Source organism: Miniopterus schreibersii (assembly GCF_964146895.1).
Source record: "Miniopterus schreibersii genome assembly, chromosome: 14".
Lineage (NCBI taxonomy): Eukaryota > Metazoa > Chordata > Mammalia > Chiroptera > Miniopteridae > Miniopterus > Miniopterus schreibersii.
In genome coordinates, this window is record NC_138114.1 from 29726161 (window position 1) to 29747668 (window position 21508).

Below are 21508 nucleotides of genomic sequence, written 5' to 3' on the forward strand. Positions count from 1 at the left end.
GAGTTTACCTTCCCAATTTCCTTGTCTATAGAATGAAAATAATGAGAGTACCTACCTTATACTCTTATTGGGAAAATTATGCAGAATAAACCAATTAGCATAAACCTAATTCACACTAGGTGCTCAGGACTGTAAAGTGATGATAATGATGATTATGACCATGACTATCAACAATGACCTGAATCTCTAGCTCCTCCTCATTAGGGATCTTCCCTGAATTTTTTTAACACCACCAACTGATTTTCTGCAGCCCCTGTCATTCAGGTAGTTTTTCTACTGCCAACTGATGTAGAACCAAATACGGTAATTATCATAGAGATGGAATTGTTTGGTGGAGACTAAGCATGTTTTCCCTCAAAATACACTTAGAAAGCTTTCCCCAAGGAATTCTACCAGAGCTACAGCTTTCCCCAAGGAACTCTACCAGAACTACAGCAACAATCAAAACCCCAAAGTTTTTAAGCAAGGTCCTGAATATTAACATTATGAATATAAATGAGCTCTCTGCCTCTCTTCTTTGTTTCCTATGGGAAAAGGTTGTCCAACTCCACACAGCACAGACATACACAGAGAAATAAGCAATTTTATTAGGAGATTCCAAAGACTGGTTTTAAATCTCTCAAGGCTCCAGCTTCTCTCCTGGAAAATAGGATAAAGACATTTACAAACTCATCAATGTTTCCCCATTAAATAACCACATATGACCATTTTTAAAGACCCTGATCTTCTTTCACAGTAAAGGTAGTTTCCCTTGTATTAAAAGAATGGCATTTATAAGAAGGATTTATACTTACACTAACTCTGTTTGAAATAATGTATAAAGCTCCACTATAAAGGAGAGTCCTGTTAATAATTAATCTTTTACATTGAGCAACAATGAGTCTTATGGTAAGTAAAACAGCTGAGTTTACCTTGAGGCTCATAAAATTATAAAGCTGAATATAGAGATTAACTTCCCAATTATAACATCTTCATCACTACATGTTTGTTTAATACCTGAAATGTTTGCTTTTTTTTTTTTTTTTTACCATCTAGGCTCTAAACTCTACCTATAGCCACTTCTCCATTTAACCATATTCTTTGCTACTATTATTTATTAAATGTGCTACAAATGATTTTTAGATGACTGGCCAGAAAGGCACAAGTCTAATTCACTTGAAATATATCGTGGTGTGAAAGCCCTCAGGACAAAATCAAAAGGAAAGTTATTACTTGTGTCTCAATATTGGTCAATGAAATGAAATACAGTGAAAGGAAAGAGATTGCTCCTCTAGCTCCATTGTTGAGACAATGGGATTGTTAAAGCAGAATTTCTTTTAATGGTAATATCATGACTCTCATATAGATATAAAAATGAATACATGGCAGTGATTTTATTGGACTCATTATTAAATGAGAAAATCAGGAGTGTTTTACAACCAGTTCAAAGGAAAAGGCAAAGATAGGTGCATTTATACACCAGGAATGTTGATATAAATTTACAAATGAAAGCAATACTGACTTTCTACAGAGGGGCTAGATTCGTCCCTCCTCTGAGCCAAGTTATTTGTTTTTTATAGAAAGAAATTATTTACATTGCTATGTAAAATTGGAAGAGTTTTAAAGTAACTCAAGCACAATAAAAGGCACAGAGTCTCCATATAATTGGAATCAGATAACTGAGAAGGTTGTGCTATAATAATGCATAGTATTCATGGAAGCACAAATTTTCCCCTAGAAAATAGAATGCCTTTGTTTTTTAAAATCTAAGCACAAAATCAGCTCACCCAAGAGAGTAGAAATCAGAGAATACTAAGTTGAAAATTCCATTGAGATATAGTTTATACCATTGCTACTAACTATGTAAGAAAATGCCTGAGTCACATTCAGTGATAGGAAGGCAATTAAATACACTGCTGCATAATCTACATTGAAACAAGACTTGCTTCTGATCAAAAGAAATTTGTAGGATTGGGCAAGTGAAAGTAAAGATACATCCCATCCTAATAAAAGGATAACATCAGGAAGCCTGCCTGGAGAAAAAAATGGTGTTTCTTTCATGGTATATGAACATTATGATCACTGCAATTCTGTTATAACTCTCTAGGAGATTTTCAATTCCACTATTTTAGAGTCTAACTCTTGGCTAATCAGCTTGCAAAACACCAGCATAGATTTTACCCAGGAGGATCACATAACCCTGAATGCTTTAAGGGAAAATGGAACAGGTTTGGCTTCTTAGTTCTGTATTTAAAGTACAACATGTTATAAAATCCTTCTCAAAGAGGAAACGAGTCACTCTGTTATGGAGTAAAAAAAGGTCTGAACTATAGTTATTTTAAATAAATAAGGGTGAAGGAAATGGATAGCTTAGCAATATTAATTCTGCAACTGATTTTCTTGATGTTTTCATTCATTAGTAAACACATACACAATAAAATAAATGATGAATGAATGAATGAATGAATGAGAGAAATATCCCTATGATCTAGCAGATCAAAATCAATTTGAGGAGAGACACATGGGGAAAAAATAGCAGTAAGAGAGGAAGCAAGACCAGTGCTCTAAGGGAGACATGCTGATCACTACCTAGGGTCACTAATTACAATGTCCTCACCTAATGGTTATCTAGAAAGGTCAGTCCGGGGCCCAACAAGGTCATGTTTTTATTGGTGATAATTTTTATGTCTACAAGAGCAGAGAGAGAAAATAAGTAGGGAGCAGTATCAAGAAATTGGGACTTTGGTATATTCTGGAAATCTTCCTACAGCTAAGGTGTCATAAACAAACAGAATCTATTTTTATGAGAACACACTCATTTTAACTTATTCAGAAATTCAAAGGAAATGGTCATATTCACAGTAAGTCACAGCTCTGTGGAGTACCTGGAACAGCTGTAAAGGTTGCTTTCGCAAAGCAACTTCGTGTACGTTTCTGTGATACTGATCTGTATATTGCATTGTGTGGCCGCCACCCAGATGATCTTGACACTTGTATGACCCTGTTAACCAATATCACCCCAATAAATTTAAAAAAACAAACTACAAAGCAACTTTGATTCCTTACCTGGCCGAGTGCTTCTCCCTTCTCTTGGCTCCTCAATTAATTCCCATAAGGCGGACAGAGAGGCAGCATCTTGCACCATTTCCCCACCAATATTTCCCTGAGAAGTGCCTGCTCGGTGTAATTTGAAGTCTCCAACACCACTGCCCCCTCCATATGGTTTTTCTCCACCCACTAAGATTTTGTAAAAATTAAATGTGTGAGAGAGATTGGGTTGCTTTTTTTTTTTCTTTTTTTTCAGTTTCATAGGTACTGTATTTAATGGTGTTGAGGAGCAACAGCAGCTGCAGGGAAGACAGACTCATCTGTGGCTGCTGAAAGAGAAACCCAAACTGCAGAGAGTACCTCATGCCTGCGACCAGCCCACCAAGAAGAAACGGGACAAGAACTGTCCTTTGTACGTATTCCAGACCTCAGTTTGGATAGACTTATTTCATTATAACTTTAATTTTAGCTTCGATACACAAATTAACATAAAACCAAAACTCATCTTTCATAAATTGTTCAATTTAGGATATTTATGACATATGTTTGAGGGGGAGAGTCAAACCTGCAACCCAGGTATGTGCCCTCGACTGGGAACCGAACCCATGGCCCTTGGGTGCTTGGACTGACGCTCCAGCCACTGAGCCACACCAGCCAGGGCTATAAGCAATGTTTTATTTTCCTTTTAGCCCTATTATAATAAAAGCAACTGGAAGCATGATGATAAATGACAACTAACACTTATCTCATTAGAGAAAAATTAGCCAGAGGAGGCGAATGTGTCAGACTACAGAACTGTTTCCCTGTCTAAATATGGCATCTGCTATTTAATTCCAAAGAATTGCTGTCTGCAGAAATACAGGGCCAGCATTGCCAGATTTCTACTTGGTAGAAACCAGAAATACAGATTTTACTAAAAATATCTGAATGTTAAGTGTTGAGAATTACCAATAATGAAAACAAACAGACAAACAAAACAAAAAAACTTGGTAAACCAGAAACATGCAGGCTAAACAAAATCTACGTGAAGGTCAATTTTGAGACATAAATGTGCAACTGCTACCTGATGTTCATAAGGTAACTAAAAGGATATGAAGCTTTTTTATCTTGTTTTATGTTGCTTTGCTACAAAAACTAAACACAGGTTAGCTCTAAGTACATAGAGAGCTATGATTTGAACATGATCAGAAGGGCCGAGACGGCTCTTCATTACACAATCTCACCTTCCCCACTTCCAAGCCGGGTGACCTTGGTGTTTTCCTACTGTCCCAAAGTGTCTGATGGTCTCTTTACTACGGCTCCAAGCAAAGCAGTGATTCAGCTACCTGATAACATGATTTAGCTGGACACTGGCATAAAGTTTATGCACTCCATCGACAGTTTAATTATGATTTATTGACACACCAGATACAGGCTTTCACACTTAACAGGCAAAACCAGAGAGTTGGGTACATTCATCATGTGGTACGACATAGTCAGCCAGTCTATGTAAGTGGGGTTTATTAAGAAATGAACTTTTAATGTGATGGCCTAAAGCAAAAAGAAAGAACTCTCTTAAACAATTCATCATTAGCATATAAGAAATGTTTACATTCTCTTATTTATTTGTAACTGATTACTTAATTTAAAAAGCAAGATTGAAATCTGTTTTGTACTTGAATAAAGTAAATGTTTGTGTTACGTACAAATAAATTATTAACGAAATAATAAATAGATAAGGATCTGACGATTGTCAACTTTCAGTAACTATACTACCAATCATAGCAGCTCTTCCCAGGTAAACTTGAAAGCCAGTTTTCAAAAGCAACACGTTGCCACTTTCATACTGTTTAATAAATCTTTTTGTGATGATCTCATCCAACGAAAATAAGAAGAAAAAAGTGCAGAACAATGTTTCCCGAGACGGTGAGGGAGAGTCTTATTCAACGCTAATGGCAAATATATTTACATGTCACCAGCAGCTCCATCTCTGAGCTAAAGCTATAAATGTTTGACTCACTTCCAATGAAATATTTATGACAGTTTTCCCCTGAGAAATAATTGCAATCTCCATAATGCTTGCAATAGGAAAATGGAGTTTGGGAAATGTATGTTTCTTTATGGTTCAAGGGAAGTTCAGAATGAGAGGATCAGTGAACAAAGAGGTTCGGTCCTTCCAGCCTCACATCCAGCCTAGCAGTCATCTCCACAACTTACAGGTTCATAAATATCTTTCTGGGTGAGGGAGCTTTTCTGTTGATCTTCAGCTTCTTTTTGTTTCTGAGCCATTAAACCTGAACGGGATCAAGATCACCATAAACATTGGAAAGCTGTGCAGGACTGTTTCTGAGGCATGTATTTATGACATTGATTAAACAGAGAATATAAAATGTCACTGGCATAGATGTTTATTATATTTCTTGAATTCAGTGTTTACTTCCCTTGGGGTTATAATAAGTGATGTGTTACTAAAAACGCCAAAAGAGAAAGACTGGTAAAATTTAATAAAAAGTCAGAGGGATGTTTGGCTAACCCAGAGTTAATAAATGAGATGTTTTCCCCCAAAATGGAAAATATTGTTTCTCTGGATATTTTTCAACAACTGAGGCTAACTAGGGCTACCTTGCTCTCCCACATACTTAAAAATTCAAAGCTAAGTGAATCAGAGGAGTTTTTGGTACTTCATATTATCAAATTATAAGTTCAATTGATTTTTTTGTCCCTCTGAAGTGACTAGTTGTTACACACAATTTACTTAAATTAAGTAGCAATTTAAACTGTGCCTACGTATCACTAAAATAAATCAACTCGAGAAAAGTAAAATCAAGCAGATTGGGCTCACACACATTTGGCTGATTAATAGCACTTTTCACTTTTTAACCTTCCATTGCAGTGTCTCAGCAGCAACTCCATAAAACCCCAAGAAAAGTGAGTGTTCAGCATGAGAAGACATGACTTTTTCCTCTACGACTGCCCAGGGATTAAATGTACCACCGAGAGCATTTCATTCATCTTCTCCATCCCTGCACTGAGGAGAAATACATCCTTATAATTGATTCCTGCATACTGAGCAGAGAGACTTAGCCAGCCCAAGGCGAAGTTCAGAAACAGACCAAGATGGGTTTGGGGAAGTTCTGAATCCTGGTAACTAACCCCCTTCCCCATGTTGCAGTCAGGTGACTAGTGACTGCAGAGTCACATCATATTCAGGCCAGTATTTCTCAAGAGCACTCAAGACCTAAAACCTTTCTTAACCCTGATAAACCCAGTGCTTTAAGCCAGCACTTTACTGATTGCTTTTGAAAATCTACTGAACTATTTGAATCTATAAAGCCAAAGTCTGTTAATGACTTATAGCCCATTTCACTGTTTCAAATGGAGTCCTTTATCCGTGAGTCTTTGACACAAGGAATGACCACTGAGGCTACTTTCCTGTTTACTGTTAGACTGAGAGAGAGAATGGATTTGCAGACTGGGTCCTTTGAGTGCTCCGGAAGTCTGGCATGGTATGTGGGTAACACACATAAGGCTGGTTTTTATTTCAGAGTTACAAATGTTGCTCGAAGGTGAAAGTCTGCACTTCAGAATTACCTGTACAGCTTTTCTAATATACATTTTCCCTGAATTCTGACTCATGACTGGGATAGTGTCCAGAAATGTGCATTCAAAGCAACTCAGATATAGAAACGCAGTTAGAGTCGAGTACCACTTGGAAGTAGATTCTGGTTATTAGATCATTACTGAGGTCCATTCTGTAATTAAATTTCTCCTCGATTTGAGAGAGAAAAAATGCAGTTAATTGTTTTTTCCTGTCAATATTTTCCTGTATATCATGATGTGTAAGCAGAGATTCTTGGTAGCAAACATGATGTTTTGTCAGGGTTTAAATCTAGATTTTATTTTTCTCTGAGCACTTGCCTTTGATGAATGAGCAGTAAAAGCCCTAAATATCTGTATTCCATTACTGAAATAAATAGGCATGGCACATAAAAGCATCCCTGGCCTAGCCATTGATATTGTAAACACAAATTCCTTTTGGATTGCAAAGTACATGCCTCTTTCAATCAGAACATCTATGTGGGCTTCACGTGTATGGTGACTATTTAATTAAGGGAGCTCATCATTGTTGTCAGAATAAAGGTGACCTCCTAGACTACCCATTTTCAACTGGTGTACCATGAGAATTTTTAAAACATTCAATACCTGACTATGCAGTCAGGGGTACTGACCTCTTTTCCCTTAGATTGTCAAATAAAAAATAACAACAGCCAACACAACAATAGCTGTTCAGTGCGCATAAATAAAAATTACACCTATTTACACCTATTTTTTGTCAGATCAGAAAAAAAAAAATTTATTGGTGTGCCACAGAATTTTAGTGATTAGTTTCTTTGTGCCATTAGATGAAAATGGTTGAAAATCGCTTACACAGCTCAACAAATCTTAACAAGAGCGCTTCCGCCACCTAGTGTTCAAAGACTGCAAAATACTCTCCACGTTTGGAGAGAAGCAGCTCTTCTCTATTGGACCCAATTAAGTTTTACTTTCCAAGGCCAGGGTTAATTCAGGACTGCTTGGGAGTAATAGGAAACAGTAACATGTCTGGAAATAACTGTATATTCTTGTCAACTATGACTCATTCAAAAATTAACTTGGGTTTCTAATACATGAAATCATTAATGTCATGATTCATTTGTGTGAATGACCCACATTCTGATTAAATTTAATTCCATAAAATAAGTTACCAGGACACCAAATGTCTTTAAAGCCCCACTCGTACTGTAGACAGCTGTACGTTATTTCCACATGAAGTTTGTAAACTGGAAAATTTTTGCCCTGATTTGGAGGTTAGTAGTCTGGCCAATTATAGTAATATAATTTAGCTTTCAGTAGTGAGGTTTTCAGTATTTGGGTGCTGAAATTCATTTTTCATAAAATACAGTTCCCATAAAAACATTCTGTTCCTACAAAATGCCTTGGGCTTACAGTTCAGTGGGCCGAGTACTCCTAATCTTCCCCGTGTGATAATGACAACGACACTTAATCTCTCACCTTAGGTTGCTCAGCGGGAAAATGATAATCCTGAACTTACTCCAAAAATCAAGGAGGTGGTGAGAGATGGCTACTACGCGCCATACATCTTGTATTAAAAAAGATATGAATGTATTATGGGCTGAGTGAATGCCAAGAGTAAGAGACATCGAAAAGTTATTGGGAACAGAGATGGTTCACTGGGTAATGAATTCAAGGAAAAGCTGTAAATGACCAAGGCTTTCCCTTGACCCATACGATTGTATTCTTCTCTGTCAGGCAGTTCTAAAAAATAATTATAGCTAATGACTAACTGCCATCATGAGAATTTGCCTAAACAATCATTATGGGCATAGTTTACACCTGACCCTTGCCCTTGCTACCATGATTCGCAAACAAAGGAAACTAGACAAAAGAAAACTAAATAACCCCACTGAGCATGTACTATATGCCCAGCATTTTGGCATCTCTATATATCTCATTTAATTCAATAATCCTGAGAAGTAGGCTTAATTACTTCTGTTTACCAATGAGGAAACTGACGTTCATAGAAGGTAAGTAGCTATAACAACATAGCACAGCCAAGAAATTATAGAATTGAAATCAATCTCTGTTTAATGCCAAGACTCTTCTAAATCTCACTCCATTTTCCAATATCCAGGAAATCTCTGAGTTCATGGGGAGCAAGAAGAGCATCCAAAGTCCTAGCTCCTCCCTCTCCTCCCAAACTCCACTCATTTTTTGCCCCATCCCGATTCGGGGGTTTAAGTGCCTCGCACACCTTTGCATTCCTCAAAACCAACTCACAGCCCTGTAGGTAGCCTTTCTTCACGAAAACACTCTTGACTTCTGAGTGAGCCATCTGCTTTTCGCCAGGCCTCCGACTGGTATACATAATTCGAGCAAGTTTGAAGAATGGACATTATTACTTCACTTTGGCTCTTCTTATGACTTCAAATTTATTCCCAGAATCTGAAACACAAATGTGTATAACTCGTTTTTAGAGCCCAAATTTATTGCCTAATTCCCACAGGCTGGTTCCTCAGTCCTGACTCAGAATTATTTCTCATTGGGAGTAATATTTTAGTCTTTAATAAAAAACAATCTGCTCCTTTCTACCTGTAAATAAAAACCAAGACAATTTTCTGTCTTGGGATCATAGACACCACACTTAACTCAACCACAGGATATAGTTCTTGCACTTCTACTTCCTAAGAGAGAGACTGAAATAGTCCAACCTACATGGGTAAAAAGTACAGTGTAAATAATAAATTGAAGCCAAAGAAAAAGCATTTGGTATACATCGTCTTTTAAATTTTTACATTAAATTGCTTAGTACACTATAAATATTTGCAAATTTTGCAATCAATGGGTCCTTAAGGACTTAATATATTTTTTTCCTTTTCTGGTTTAGTTTCTTTTTGGCCCTTTGCTTTCATGATTTCTTTGGAGTTGGTTTCAGATACATCTTCTATGGCATAGGATACGTGGGTTCCAGGTCGATTCGTTTGTTCCCCTGGGCCAGGTGGCTTGAGGAAGGGAAGGAATTGAGAGAGGCCGTGGTTGAGTACAGAGGAGCCTTCATCAATAATGAATACAATGACTAGCACTCTGCTAAAATAGCAACTATTATGTAATTACTGAATAATTACCATTTCTTTCAAAATGCTTTACATATCTAACTCGCTTAATCCTTACAACAACATGAGATATTGTTATTCAGATCTTGCAGATGAGGTAATAAAGGCACAAAGAGTATAAGGGACTTGACCAGGGTCCCAGAGCAATAAGAGTCAATACTAGGACTTGAGGCAGGGAGTCTGGGGTCCATTGTAGACCCAGTGTCTTAATCGCACTGCCCAATCCTCACGCCCTAATGCTCTACTCCTCCCTTGTCTGCTTGCTCATCTCAGCACAACAGGAAGTAAACGTTAACAAATAAGTATATCTTTTTGTAATACTATTTAAACTTGAAACAAAATGAAATGTATCTCTGAAAAAGAAAGTCATTTTAGAAATGTCTGATCCTTTCTCAGTGTTGCATAAATGCTCCTGACACCTGGTTCCTGAAAGCTTGGCTCACTCATCTCCATGATGTGTGTGGGGGGGCAGGGAGGGCAAGCCACTCCTGGGCCACTATTAGTATCAGCAAGTCTTGGACAGTCTTGGAGTTTCTTTCTTTTTTTAAATATATCTTTATTGATTTCAGAGAGAGGAAAGGAGAGGGGGAGAGAGAGAAACATCAATGATGAGAGAGTCATTGATCGAGCCCGCAACCCGGGCATGTGCACTGACTGGGAATCAAACCCCGATCGCCTGGATCCTAGGTCGACCCTCAACCACTGAGCCACGCCCGGCCGGGCGAGTCTTGGTTTCTGATTCTGGTTCTAGCAAGGCTGTGAAATTTGCATTTATATCTCTACAGATGATTTTGATGGTCTGTCAGTGCAAAGATTTGTCCAGTTTGAATATCTTGAGAGCTGTGAGTCTCCAATTGGCTGGCCAGGAGAATGTATTTATAACAACTTCAGCAGATCTGCTGACTGAAAGGACAAGACTCCACAAAATATATTTAACACTTACCTAAAGTTTTTAATAAAGACAAAGGATACCCATGCAGGAGCAGCAAGAGAGCACAGGCAAATACCAGGGCTCGCAGATCCTCCTGGGCACAGCTTGAAGTCCAAGAACGGTTCACAAAAAATAAGTTTAAGCTGTAATAAAAAAGAAAAAGCATTTATTTGAGCAGAGAAGGGACTGCAGTCTTGGAGGCATAGATTCAGGCAGCAACCTGAACTGTGCTCCAAAGGAAACAGAGAAAGGCAGGGTTTACAAAGGGCAAGACCAGAAGAAGCTGCTCTGGCTGAGGCCTCCATGTAAGTGAGGCTGCTGGCTGGGTCCCCGGGGTCGCTGAGGCCACCATGCAGACAGAGGGGGCTGGCTGTGGAAGTGGATTTGCTCCTTTCAAGGTGAGAATGCACATGGCCTGGTCACCATGCTGAGGAGAAAGCGAAGTCCGTGTATGTCCATGTAGCAATTACGGATCCAAGAAGCTTGCTCTTCAGCCTTCAGCTGAATTTAGCCCCAGGAGTGCAACTTAACTGCTGTTCCAAGAGCGGACACCTGAGACGTGGAAATGCCCCACTTACTCGTGGCCTCCGATTCGTTTCTAATTGATTCTCTTAGCAACGCTTAGAACATTTTTTTTTTTCATTATCATTTTGAGTCTATTTTGAAATATAAATGAGAGGAAATAACAGCAAATATTACCCCAGGATTGAAAATTTTATTTAAGAAGCAAAGACTGCTTATTACATATAAATATTCATGTTCTGTCATTTTTCTGGAAGACAAGAACACAGTGATATACCATGAAAAGAACATCTCCAGCCAGAGTAATTGTGCTCTCACCCTCTCTCGTTTTCTTTACAGAGACCTCCTAGTGAGCAGCACTGCTCATCTGTTAAGGATAAATGAATGGTTCAGAGAGAGAAAAGATCACGCTTTAATTAGCATAGAATACGAGTCTAAAGTAAAGCAAAGCGAAGCTCTAAAATGTTTCACCTCTTACCACTTCCTAAAGTATTCACTTATATACAAAGAATGCAAATGAGGCTGGTATTTTCACAAACTCTTCTATTCCTTCCATTTAACCATCTAGGTCACTTGGAATGTGAGAAAACACATTACCTTACTTTTGCTACTAATTTACGCTGGTAATTCCAGCCAGTTCATCAGCATCCCCTGAATTAATGGAAGCTGTAGTTATTGAAATCTGAAAACTGCATCTAATATGTATTCTACACAAGTTTTGTGTGTGTTTTTAAAATAATGTTATGGATTGTAAGAGTTCTTTTATATTTTCCTTTGAACAAGAGTGATGATACATTCACTACCCCGCTTCTAATACTTGAAAATAAGTTACTATAATGCATTTGGGAATATACATGTATATACAGACACATACAAAATAAAATTTAGGGTCACCAAGGGTTTTCATACTGTACATTTTCATTGGCCTCACAATAATGATATTGATATTTCTACATTTTCTGGCATAATTATATGCCAAGCAAGGAATGGTTTATCAGGTATTCAAAAATCCTTCAGTTTTATGTATGCATGATAAGGGAATACAGATGAATTTGAAAAGAAAATGTGTTGTCACTAAAAGGAATATTGATTTTATCATATGGATGAAAGTTGACTGCTGTAGTTAGCTATGGGAATAGCAAGTTTGGTCCCTTAGGGTTTGTTTTGTACTATAATTTCAAATGTTTGAAAGGTATATTCTTTCTGCAAGTTGTCTTGGTATTTCAGACATTAGCTCATGAACCCAAATAGACCTCTGCCTTAAGTAGTACCTAACCTTCCATTTGCACACAGTTACAATAAAAATTAAAATAATAATTACTGATATGTAAAAATTAAATAATAACATACATGTATAATTTATTTAGCTTTCAAAATGCTTTCACATATTTTATCCATTTGATTTCTTAATAACTCTATGTTACTTGTGTTTCCTTTATCATTTCTAACATTTTTTGACACATTAAACTTTCAATTCTTTCTCACATTTAAAATTTTTTTTAAATATTAAAATGGTATGAATTTTCCTTCTTGAAAAACTTTAACTCTGTTCTGTAGATTATTATAGTTAGTGTTTTCATTATTTGTATTTTTTAAATTTTGAGCAGTATTGTTCTGGGTGGCTCTTTGGACACAGAGATTATATAGGAGAGCTCTGAGTTTTCCAACCAGTTGTTTGTTTACTTTAAATTTGGTTATTTATTTCTATTTTTCCTGAAATGAGATTATGAAAAATAATCTCAGTTTGAAAGTATTTTATCTTTCAAAAACATTTGAGGATCTCTTTGCAGTCCAGATTGGTGGCTTATGATGAATGTGCCATAGATGCCTGATGTTAAACATTTGTTCAACTTTTTCAATCCCATTGCTCTGCTAGATCACATCCACAGCATTTTAGTACCAGCCTAATGGATCCTCTGCTGGGTCAGCAGAGCCTCATGTGTGACTCTTCAGGAAAGGTGACAGATGGCTCTGTCTTTCCTTTCTTCATTCAGATGCTCCTTAATTGATTCCTTCTGCAAACAAGCTCTGGCCGCTGAGCACCTAATCCAAGCCAGGTCTTGCCCTGGGATGAGTCTTTCTCTTCAACACGATGCTGCCAATGGTGAGCCGGTCCTGGCATCCCACCAGGACAGGAATTCCTTCCACGTAGGAACTATTCAGACTCCCATGTTACAGATGAGGAAAGTGAGGCTCAGAAAGTGAGGTCACTTCTGGGAGTCACCCACATCAGGAAGGAGCAGTGCTGCCCTGGGACAGGTGAGGTAACTTCTGAGTCTGCCAGCTCAGGAGGGAGCAAACCTTGACCTTCCAACGCCAAAAACATCACCACATCTGGCATTTACAATGCTCTTCCTTTGGCTTAAAATGAACTTCCTTGCACGTCTATATTTCAGGGCACCCTCCCTTCCAGTGATGCCTTCCTTGACTGCGTAATCTTAGGATGTTCCCTCTATTACCTGTCCTTCATAGCAGAAATTTTAATATAAATTTGTGTCAGCTTTCCCCGCTAGACTGCAAGGTCACAAGGGCAATTATATTCTCCAAGTCCTAGGCCCTGTCCCAACGCCTGTCATGCAGCAGCTTCAGGAGGTAACCTGCAGGATGAATGAACTGGGCCCGGCCGTGTGGTCTCAGCCCGGCCCCTGGCTAATGCAGTTCTCGGTTTGCTCAGTAGATGGCAGAGCTGACCAGTAAATTTTCTTTGGGGCCTTAGGAAGCGCGCAAAGCAACCTAAAAGTAGAGGACCCCGGTCTCCACCATTCCACCTCTTTTGAAACAGGGAGTCAGCCGGGACCAGGTGCTCCTGTGTCAGTAAAGCCTGGGCCTGTCTCTCTAGGTTCCAGTCCCCCATCTGTCACAGGAAGCTCTCATCCTGGGACAGTGCTCAGCAACTAAATCACGCCTGCCAGGACCCTAATCATTCTTTACACTAACTTGTCCCGTGTAGATCACCGCGGGTGTCCATCTCATGATTGGCTCCTCTGAAAAGTCCCAGGTGTGCTCATATGATGGCAGGTAGGGACGTGCAATTTAAGGAAAGACAGTGCACATTCAGAGACCCACCTTCCCCACCACACACACACACACACACACACACACACACACAAGGCCAAGTTCAGTGTGGGGATAAGTTAAGTAAAATAACGATGTAGTTGATCCATTACTACAACAGCTGAGCCCTCTGTGTCTCTGGTCTAGGAGGGTATCTGGAGAGCTGCCTCATGAAACTGGATGACGTTCTGAGAAATTGGTGATTTTCTCCTCGGAGAGGGTCATCCTTGCCCCCAGTTGAACCCAGGTGTGGTTGTTACATGCAGTTGGTCACAAGAATCAAAACGGAAACAATGTTGAGAACAAGAGTGTTTCTGCCCAACTCCACACATTTCTGAACCTCCTCTAAATCCCTTAATTTTTAACTGGCACAAAAGAAATGAATATGGTGATCTAATTGGTGAGAGCCCAAGCATTAATTGAGCCATAGCGTTGGGTTAGCCTCAAAAGTCAGCACCTCTGGGTGCTGTCCCCCCTGTCATCCCAGTATCAGGCATGCGGAGCTGCCGTGTCTTCCTTCCACTCCCTGCTCCCCTGTATCTGTATGAGCGAGTTGGTTTGGGGCACACAAAGCTGGAGCACAATCTATTCAACTCAGTTTTGTGTGCCAGAGAGTCTGCTCTTTTGTTGTTAATGCTATAAAATTCCCTCTTCTAATTCCCCAGCTTCCATTTCTCCAGGTGCCCAACACCTTAAGGCTGTCACTCTGCTCTCCCAGCTCTCAGACATGCTCTTCAGCACTATCCACCCCGGCAGACAAACTTACTAATTTGTTCATCCAATATGTGGTGGGTGGTTTTTCCCACACCACCAAGCAATCCTCTGACACCAGCTGGGTGTCCTGCAGTTCAACTCAATTCTGACACTATCTCTCTGGAGACATCAGCAGATCCCATATGTTAAGGTCTCAGTCCTACAAGACTGATCCCCACTCCCACCTCAGATGCCAGCTGCAAACCTAGGACCTGTCCTTCTGACTGACCAGCTGTAAATTGGAGATTTCCATGACCCCATTCTTGGGTTCAATTAATTTGCTAGGGTGGCTCATAGAACTCAGAGAAACATTTACTTACTACAACAGTTTGTTATAAAATGATGTAACCCAGGAAAAGCCAGATGGAGGAAATCCATTGGGCAAGGTATGTGGGAATGAGCAAGGAGCTTCTATGCCCTCTTCCAAGAGCACCATGCTCTCCAAATCTCCACATGGTCGCCAACTTGGAAACTCTGTCTTTCTCGTTGTTTTTTATGGAGGCTTCACTACATAGGCATGACTGATTAAATCATTGGCCATTGGTGATTGAACTCAATCTCTAGCCATCTCCCCTCTCCAGATGGGGAGGGGCTGAAAATTCCAACCCAGTAATCACAACTGTTGGTTCTCCTGGCAACCAGCCCATCCTTAGGTCCCCTCGGAGCTTCCCAAAAGTCACCTCATTAACATAACAAAAAGCATTCTCTGTTTTCATCACTTAGGAAATTCCAAAAGTTTTAGGAACTCTGAGCCAGGAATAGGACAAAGAACAAATAATGTATTTCTTATTATAAATCACAATATCACAGTTCATTATTTCAATGATTATGTTACGCCATTCATTTTACTATGTCTAAGTTGTCAATTTTATACCACCTCCTGTGCATGTCATATGGCAAATGCTTTCACTTGCTTCTTTATAGATATTGATTACCCTATTTTAAATTACTGGTCAGTCCTTTCTGATGATTCTGCGTTGGTTGGTGTTTATCTCTGGCCCTGAGTTCCTGTGGTGATGGAGGTGCCCACTCAGCCCTCTCCTTATCTCATCCGTGAGCTCCCCCTCCTTGGGGGTGTTGGGTGTTGGTGAGCTCTGCCAGGCCCCGCTCTACATCCCTCCCAGTGAGACAAGGTAGGGAGAGAAGATGAACCTGTCAAGAAGGGTCTCTGGCCCCAGAGACCCAGGAATGAGCACAACTTTTGCCACGCGCTGTCCCCCATCAGGAAACTGGTTGTTAGAGAAAAGCAGCCCAGGAGGGAGGCAGTCTGTTAGTGGAAATACAACCCTGGGCATGGGGAGGGGGCAGAGCAGAGAATGTCTGAGAAGGCTCTGACACCCATGTGTATTCTGATTTTCCCTGTGGCACGGGAGCAGGTCCTTGCTGTCCAACACAGACAAGATCGTTCTGTTATGAGATGCAAAGATCATTCCAAAATCACATCTGGACATAGACAAAAAAGGTCACTCTGAGAACCACAAAAATGAAAACATGCCCCTCCCCCAGCTATCATGAGTATCTGCCACTCCTCACAAAATACAGCTTTGCCTTGTTCCATTTCTCCCTCCTTCTTGATAAAATTTATTAAGATAACTCAATTATAGCATTGTCTCGGCTTCTCAACAGAATCCTATGCAGCATAGACATCCATTTCTTTTTTTTTCTTTTTTCTTTTTTTAAATATATCTTTATTGATTTCAGAGAGAGAAAAGGAGAGGGAGAGACAGAGAAACATCAATGATGAGAGATAGACATCCATTTCTTAAAACTTCCTCCCAAATCACCTGATACAAGGCCAAATTCCATAGAAATCCCTCCTGCCGACCTGTTCCTGAAAAGTCATATGGTTCGCTATTGTGTGCAATATCCCTCTCTATATAATAAGTATGAAATTTTAAGAAACTAAAAAGAAGCAAATCACCTTTGCTTTAGGCATGTTCCTGGTGGTCTTTGCTTGGGGAAAAGTGACATTTCCCCTTCACTGTCATTGTCTCACTCAGAGCATCTCTGTGGGAAAGATAATGGGACTCACAATCTTATTTTATAGGGTTAAAACTTATTTTATAGGTGTTCTGTCTAAACTCACAGCTTTGAGCCCAAACCAAGCCTTCCGATTCTAAATCTGCCTCCCAAAGGGGCCATCCATGAATACTGCTTCCCGAGAAGGCTATTGAGCAGTCATCCTACAAGCACAAAAGCCCTGGCTTTGTGGGCTGTGTGCCACGCACTCTGTGTGTGGACCAGAAAAGGGCATCCGCAGCACAACCAAGGCAGTGGGATCCCAGTTCACAGATGAGGAAAGGGGGTGTAGAGGGGCGGGAAGTCCTCCTACCGGTCAGAGAAGCAATGTCCCTGAAGCCTCTTGAGGTGAGGTGGATGTCTGGTGGAGCGGAGGAAATTCTGGGAAGGTTAAGAAAGGTCTACCGTCCAGAACAAATGTACACAGTGGCCTTGTCCCTGCTGTAGAGTGAAGAGTGGATAATCAGGGCTGATGCATGTGGAGAGGGGCTTCTCATGATGGGAAAAACCTACAGGGGACTCTAGGGAGCAGAAGGGGCTCAGAGCTGGGAAGCACCCAGAGCAGTGGCTCACCGCTTCCCAGCCCAGTTCCAGGAAATGTCGGCCTCTGCAGGGCAGCTTCCTGACCTCTGGACTAAGTGTTCAATAAAAACAAGCACTGTGATCAAAGGCAGCACCTCCAGCATGGCCTGGATGCAGCTACCTCATTTCACCTCCTGCTACTTTGGACAGGAGCCATAGGAAGGTTTGGCTGCTAGAGAGAAGGGAAGGGGGAGAACAAGTTGAAATATATCTTGCACATGTTCTCAGATGCCATCATCCTAATTCTGACCACTGTCATCTGCTGCTTAAATGGTAGTAAGTACCTCCTTGCGGGTCTGATTTTTTTTTTTTCATACCTGTCCCCCACAATCCTCCACACTGTAGTCAGAACAAGCTTTAAAAATTCAAATCTGATCATCTCTCCTTTTCCAAATTTCCTCTAATACCCTTTGGAGGAGGTCCCAAGTCTTATAACAGTTATAATCCTATTGTCAATCTGCGTATGCCTCGTCTCTCACCACTTGGATCTCACACTATGAGCTCAGTCAGACCGAATAGTGTCATCACTGGGAGCCTGACCTTCTTTGTCTCACTTTCAAGCCATTGCACAGACTATTCACAGTGTGAAATCTGGACAAAACTCTGAAGGAAGCAAGAATAGTCTTTGGAACTCCCGCAACTTCCTTTGGAAAACTTTGAAAAATAATTTTAGTTTCATATATAAGTGGAAAAAATAGTAAAGAGAGATCTCATGTACCCTTCATCCAGTTTCACCAATGACAGGATCGGATACACCATAGTACAAGTATCAAAACCAGGAAATTGACACTGGAACAGTAAAGACACAGGTCTTATTTGGATTTAACTATTATTAACTTAACCTGTATTCCTTTTTCTCAGTGTATAGTTCTATGAGATTTCTTCACAATTACAGGTGTTTGTAACCACCACAACTGAGACACAGAAGTGTTCTTGGCCCACAGTGAAACTTGCCCACGTTACACCTCTAGAGCTATCCCCTCCTTGTAGTCTTGATTCCTGCTAACCACAGACCTGTTCTCTCTTATGGCACTTTTATCATTTCAAGAATGTCATATAAAAAGAACATACGGTTTGTAAATTTTTGCGATCATATTTCCTTTACTCAACATAATACCTTTGAGATTCATTCAAGCTATTTTATGAATCAATAAATATAGTCTGGGTGGGTTTTTTTTCTGTGAGTTTTCCACCGTTTATACATCCATTCACTTGTTGAAGAAAAATTGAGTTATTTCCAGTAATTTTGGCTATTAAAAATGAAGCTTCCCAAATGAGGTATTTACATATAATGGAATATTACTCAGTCTTAAAAAAGAAGAAAGCTCTGATATGTGCTGCAACATGGATGAACCCTGAAGACGTCGTGCTAAGTGAAATAAGCCAGTCACGAAAAGACAAATATTGTATGATTCCACTAATATAAGGTACCTAGAGTAGACAAAGTCCTAGAGATGGAAAGTAGAACGGTAGTAACCAGGCACTGAGGGGTGGGAGTGGGGAGTTGCAGTTATTGTTTAATGAGGTCAGTGTCAGTTAGGGGTGATGAAAGAGTTCTGGAGATGAAGAGTGGCAATGCCTGCACAACAGCGTAAACGTGCTTAATGCTGCTGAATTAATTGTACACTGAATAATGGTAAACATGATGTTATGTATATTTTGCCACAATAAAAAATGGATGACAATTTGAAGGACAATTTGTGCAATATTAAAGCAAACAGCTGCCAAGCACTGTGCCAGAAGTCCCCGGGGAAGGTTAGGAGTTTAGGGCAGTTCTAAGAGTTGTTTGTTAATCTGAGGTTGAAGGCCGGGCCAGCCTGTCTCAGTTCACAAGGCTGATTGGGCCCTGCAGGTGCCTGGTCCAGCCTCCTTCCTCACCCTGGGGCACCTGCCAGAGTCCCTGGCTGGAGGGCCAGCTTCTTCATCTTTGCATCCCTGCTCTGCAGAAGCCCTGGTAAGTTCTTTCTGCTGAATGGATCTAGGGTCCTGGATTTGTCTAGGGACTTGGCTTGACCTTGGAGGCCAACAGGAGGCTTTCTGAGGGGTGGAGGTGAGGAGGTAGCAGCAGAAGTCATGTAGGAAGTGTTCTTTTCTCCGCCTTATGCTGAGAGACCAGTGACTTTCCTGGACTTACCTGACCATTTGCAGATGAGACTGACTGCCTTTGTTTCCAAAGAGAGCCATAAAAAATTAGAACCACAAAGCTGGGCTGCTGAGGTTCCCTGAGAAATGACAGTATTTATATATTTATTTATTTAAAGTATGTCTTTATTGATTTGAGAGAGAGGAAGGGAGAGGGAGAGAGAGATAGAAACATCAATGATGAGAAAGTCATTGATGGGCTGCCTCCTGCACACCCCTTAATGGGGATCGAGCCCCCAACCCCCACACCAGCTGGGCAGAGATGAGTTTTTGAGAGCTTGGAAAGACTGATGAAATGCTAAGACTGAGAAATGGGAAGGGGAATCAAGGAAGGTGGTAACTTCCAGTGTTTTAGACCACAGGAAGTTTAGAAATTTCCAGAACACAGGAAATTTCTGTCAGGAACTGAGGAGGAATCTGGCATCTTACCAGGGGCAAGGTAGTGAGAAATTTCCAGAGAAAATGCTACCCCTGGTAAGTCTCTCTTGCAGTGGGAAATAAAACTTCTAGAGGAAGCAAACTCAAGTTAATTCTGGGCTGGGTCAGTGACTAGCAGTGACTCTTCCTCTCTGGATTACCAGCCTACAGCTTAGTGCCTGCCATTAAGTCAATGTTGGCTAACTGGCCCTGAAAGGCAATGGCCTGCCCAGGTATGAGGATAGGATGCAGGTGGCAGATGGGTCCAAAGGGAAGCGGTGGGGTGAGAGGGAACTCCTACAGATTCCTGGGTCTCCATTCACTTCCAGGCCATGCGACAAAAGGCATGAGTGAGCTGGCAGTGTAGGCCCCTTTGCTCTCAGAAAGGACATGGGGAGAATACTCGCAGCCTTCTAGTAGGTAATATTGTAGGCCTCGTGACCCCCTCCCCAGGGACCCCACTGTACGTTGTTCCTATCTTTGTTAAACTACTAATCACACAATATCAGAAGGAAGATTTACTTTTCCAAATCCCCAGTCTAGAGGCAGCAATAAGTGGGTCATCCATCCCTGCATCGCCTCTGCCCAGTGCGGGTTATAGGACAGAAGGAATGTTTGGTACATACATGCTGATTAACTGAACAAGATGAGATAATCTTCCCTGATTTTCCCCACACCAGGGTGAGGACCATGTCTCTGCTTCCATCGCTCTCTCTCCTTCTTCTGAGTGTGGTGACAGCATCTTGCTCAGAAGCAGAGCCCTATGAGAACCTCCCTAAGACCTGCCCTGTGATCGCCTGTGCTTCTCCCGGTGTCAACGGCCTGCCAGGCAGAGATGGGCGTGATGGCGCCAAGGGAGAGAAGGGAGAACCAGGTAGAGCTTGGGCTGTTCTCTCTCTGTGACTCTACCTTCCAGACATAATTGCCTGGAGGTGTGAGAGTAATGTCCTATTCATATAGGTTGTATTTCTCTCATGTGCATATTATAATTCAAGACAGATACAGCTCTGACTCTCTGACATCCCAGACTTCCACACAGGAATTGGTGACATGTGGCTGTCCCGCCTGCTCAGGGAGTTGGTCTCCATGGCAGGCCATCCCGAGGGACAGGGGAAGATTTTCTTCTCTGGGTCAGTGGAGGTAGTGATTTAGAAAGTTGGTCCTGGATTAACATCTCCTTTCTCCTGGGAAGGAATCAGGCATCAATTAGAAATAGAGAAATAGAGCAAAAACATAGATACTAATTTATGTTTCCTTCATCTTCCAATAGGCCAAGGGCTCAGAGGCTTACAGGGTCCTCCTGGAAAGGTGGGGCCTCCAGGAAATCCAGGGCCCCCTGGGCTTCCAGGACCAGTAGGCTCAAAAGGAGAACCTGGAAAATGTCCAGGTAAGAAGCTAATCTCAACCAGAT

At 40.8% G+C, this 21508-nt stretch overlaps 1 protein-coding gene across 1 annotated transcript in view; it reads left to right on the forward strand.

The window, feature by feature from the left end:
• Window positions 1-21508, forward strand: part of MBL2 (mannose binding lectin 2) — an 80432-nt gene that overhangs the window by 55906 nt on the left and 3018 nt on the right. The window contains exons 2-3 of the mRNA XM_081158164.1: window positions 20778-20971; window positions 21368-21484. Coding sequence (XP_081014290.1) covers window positions 20788-20971; window positions 21368-21484 — 301 coding nt within the window. The 5' untranslated portion in view covers window positions 20778-20787. The remainder of the gene's footprint in view (window positions 1-20777; window positions 20972-21367; window positions 21485-21508) is intronic.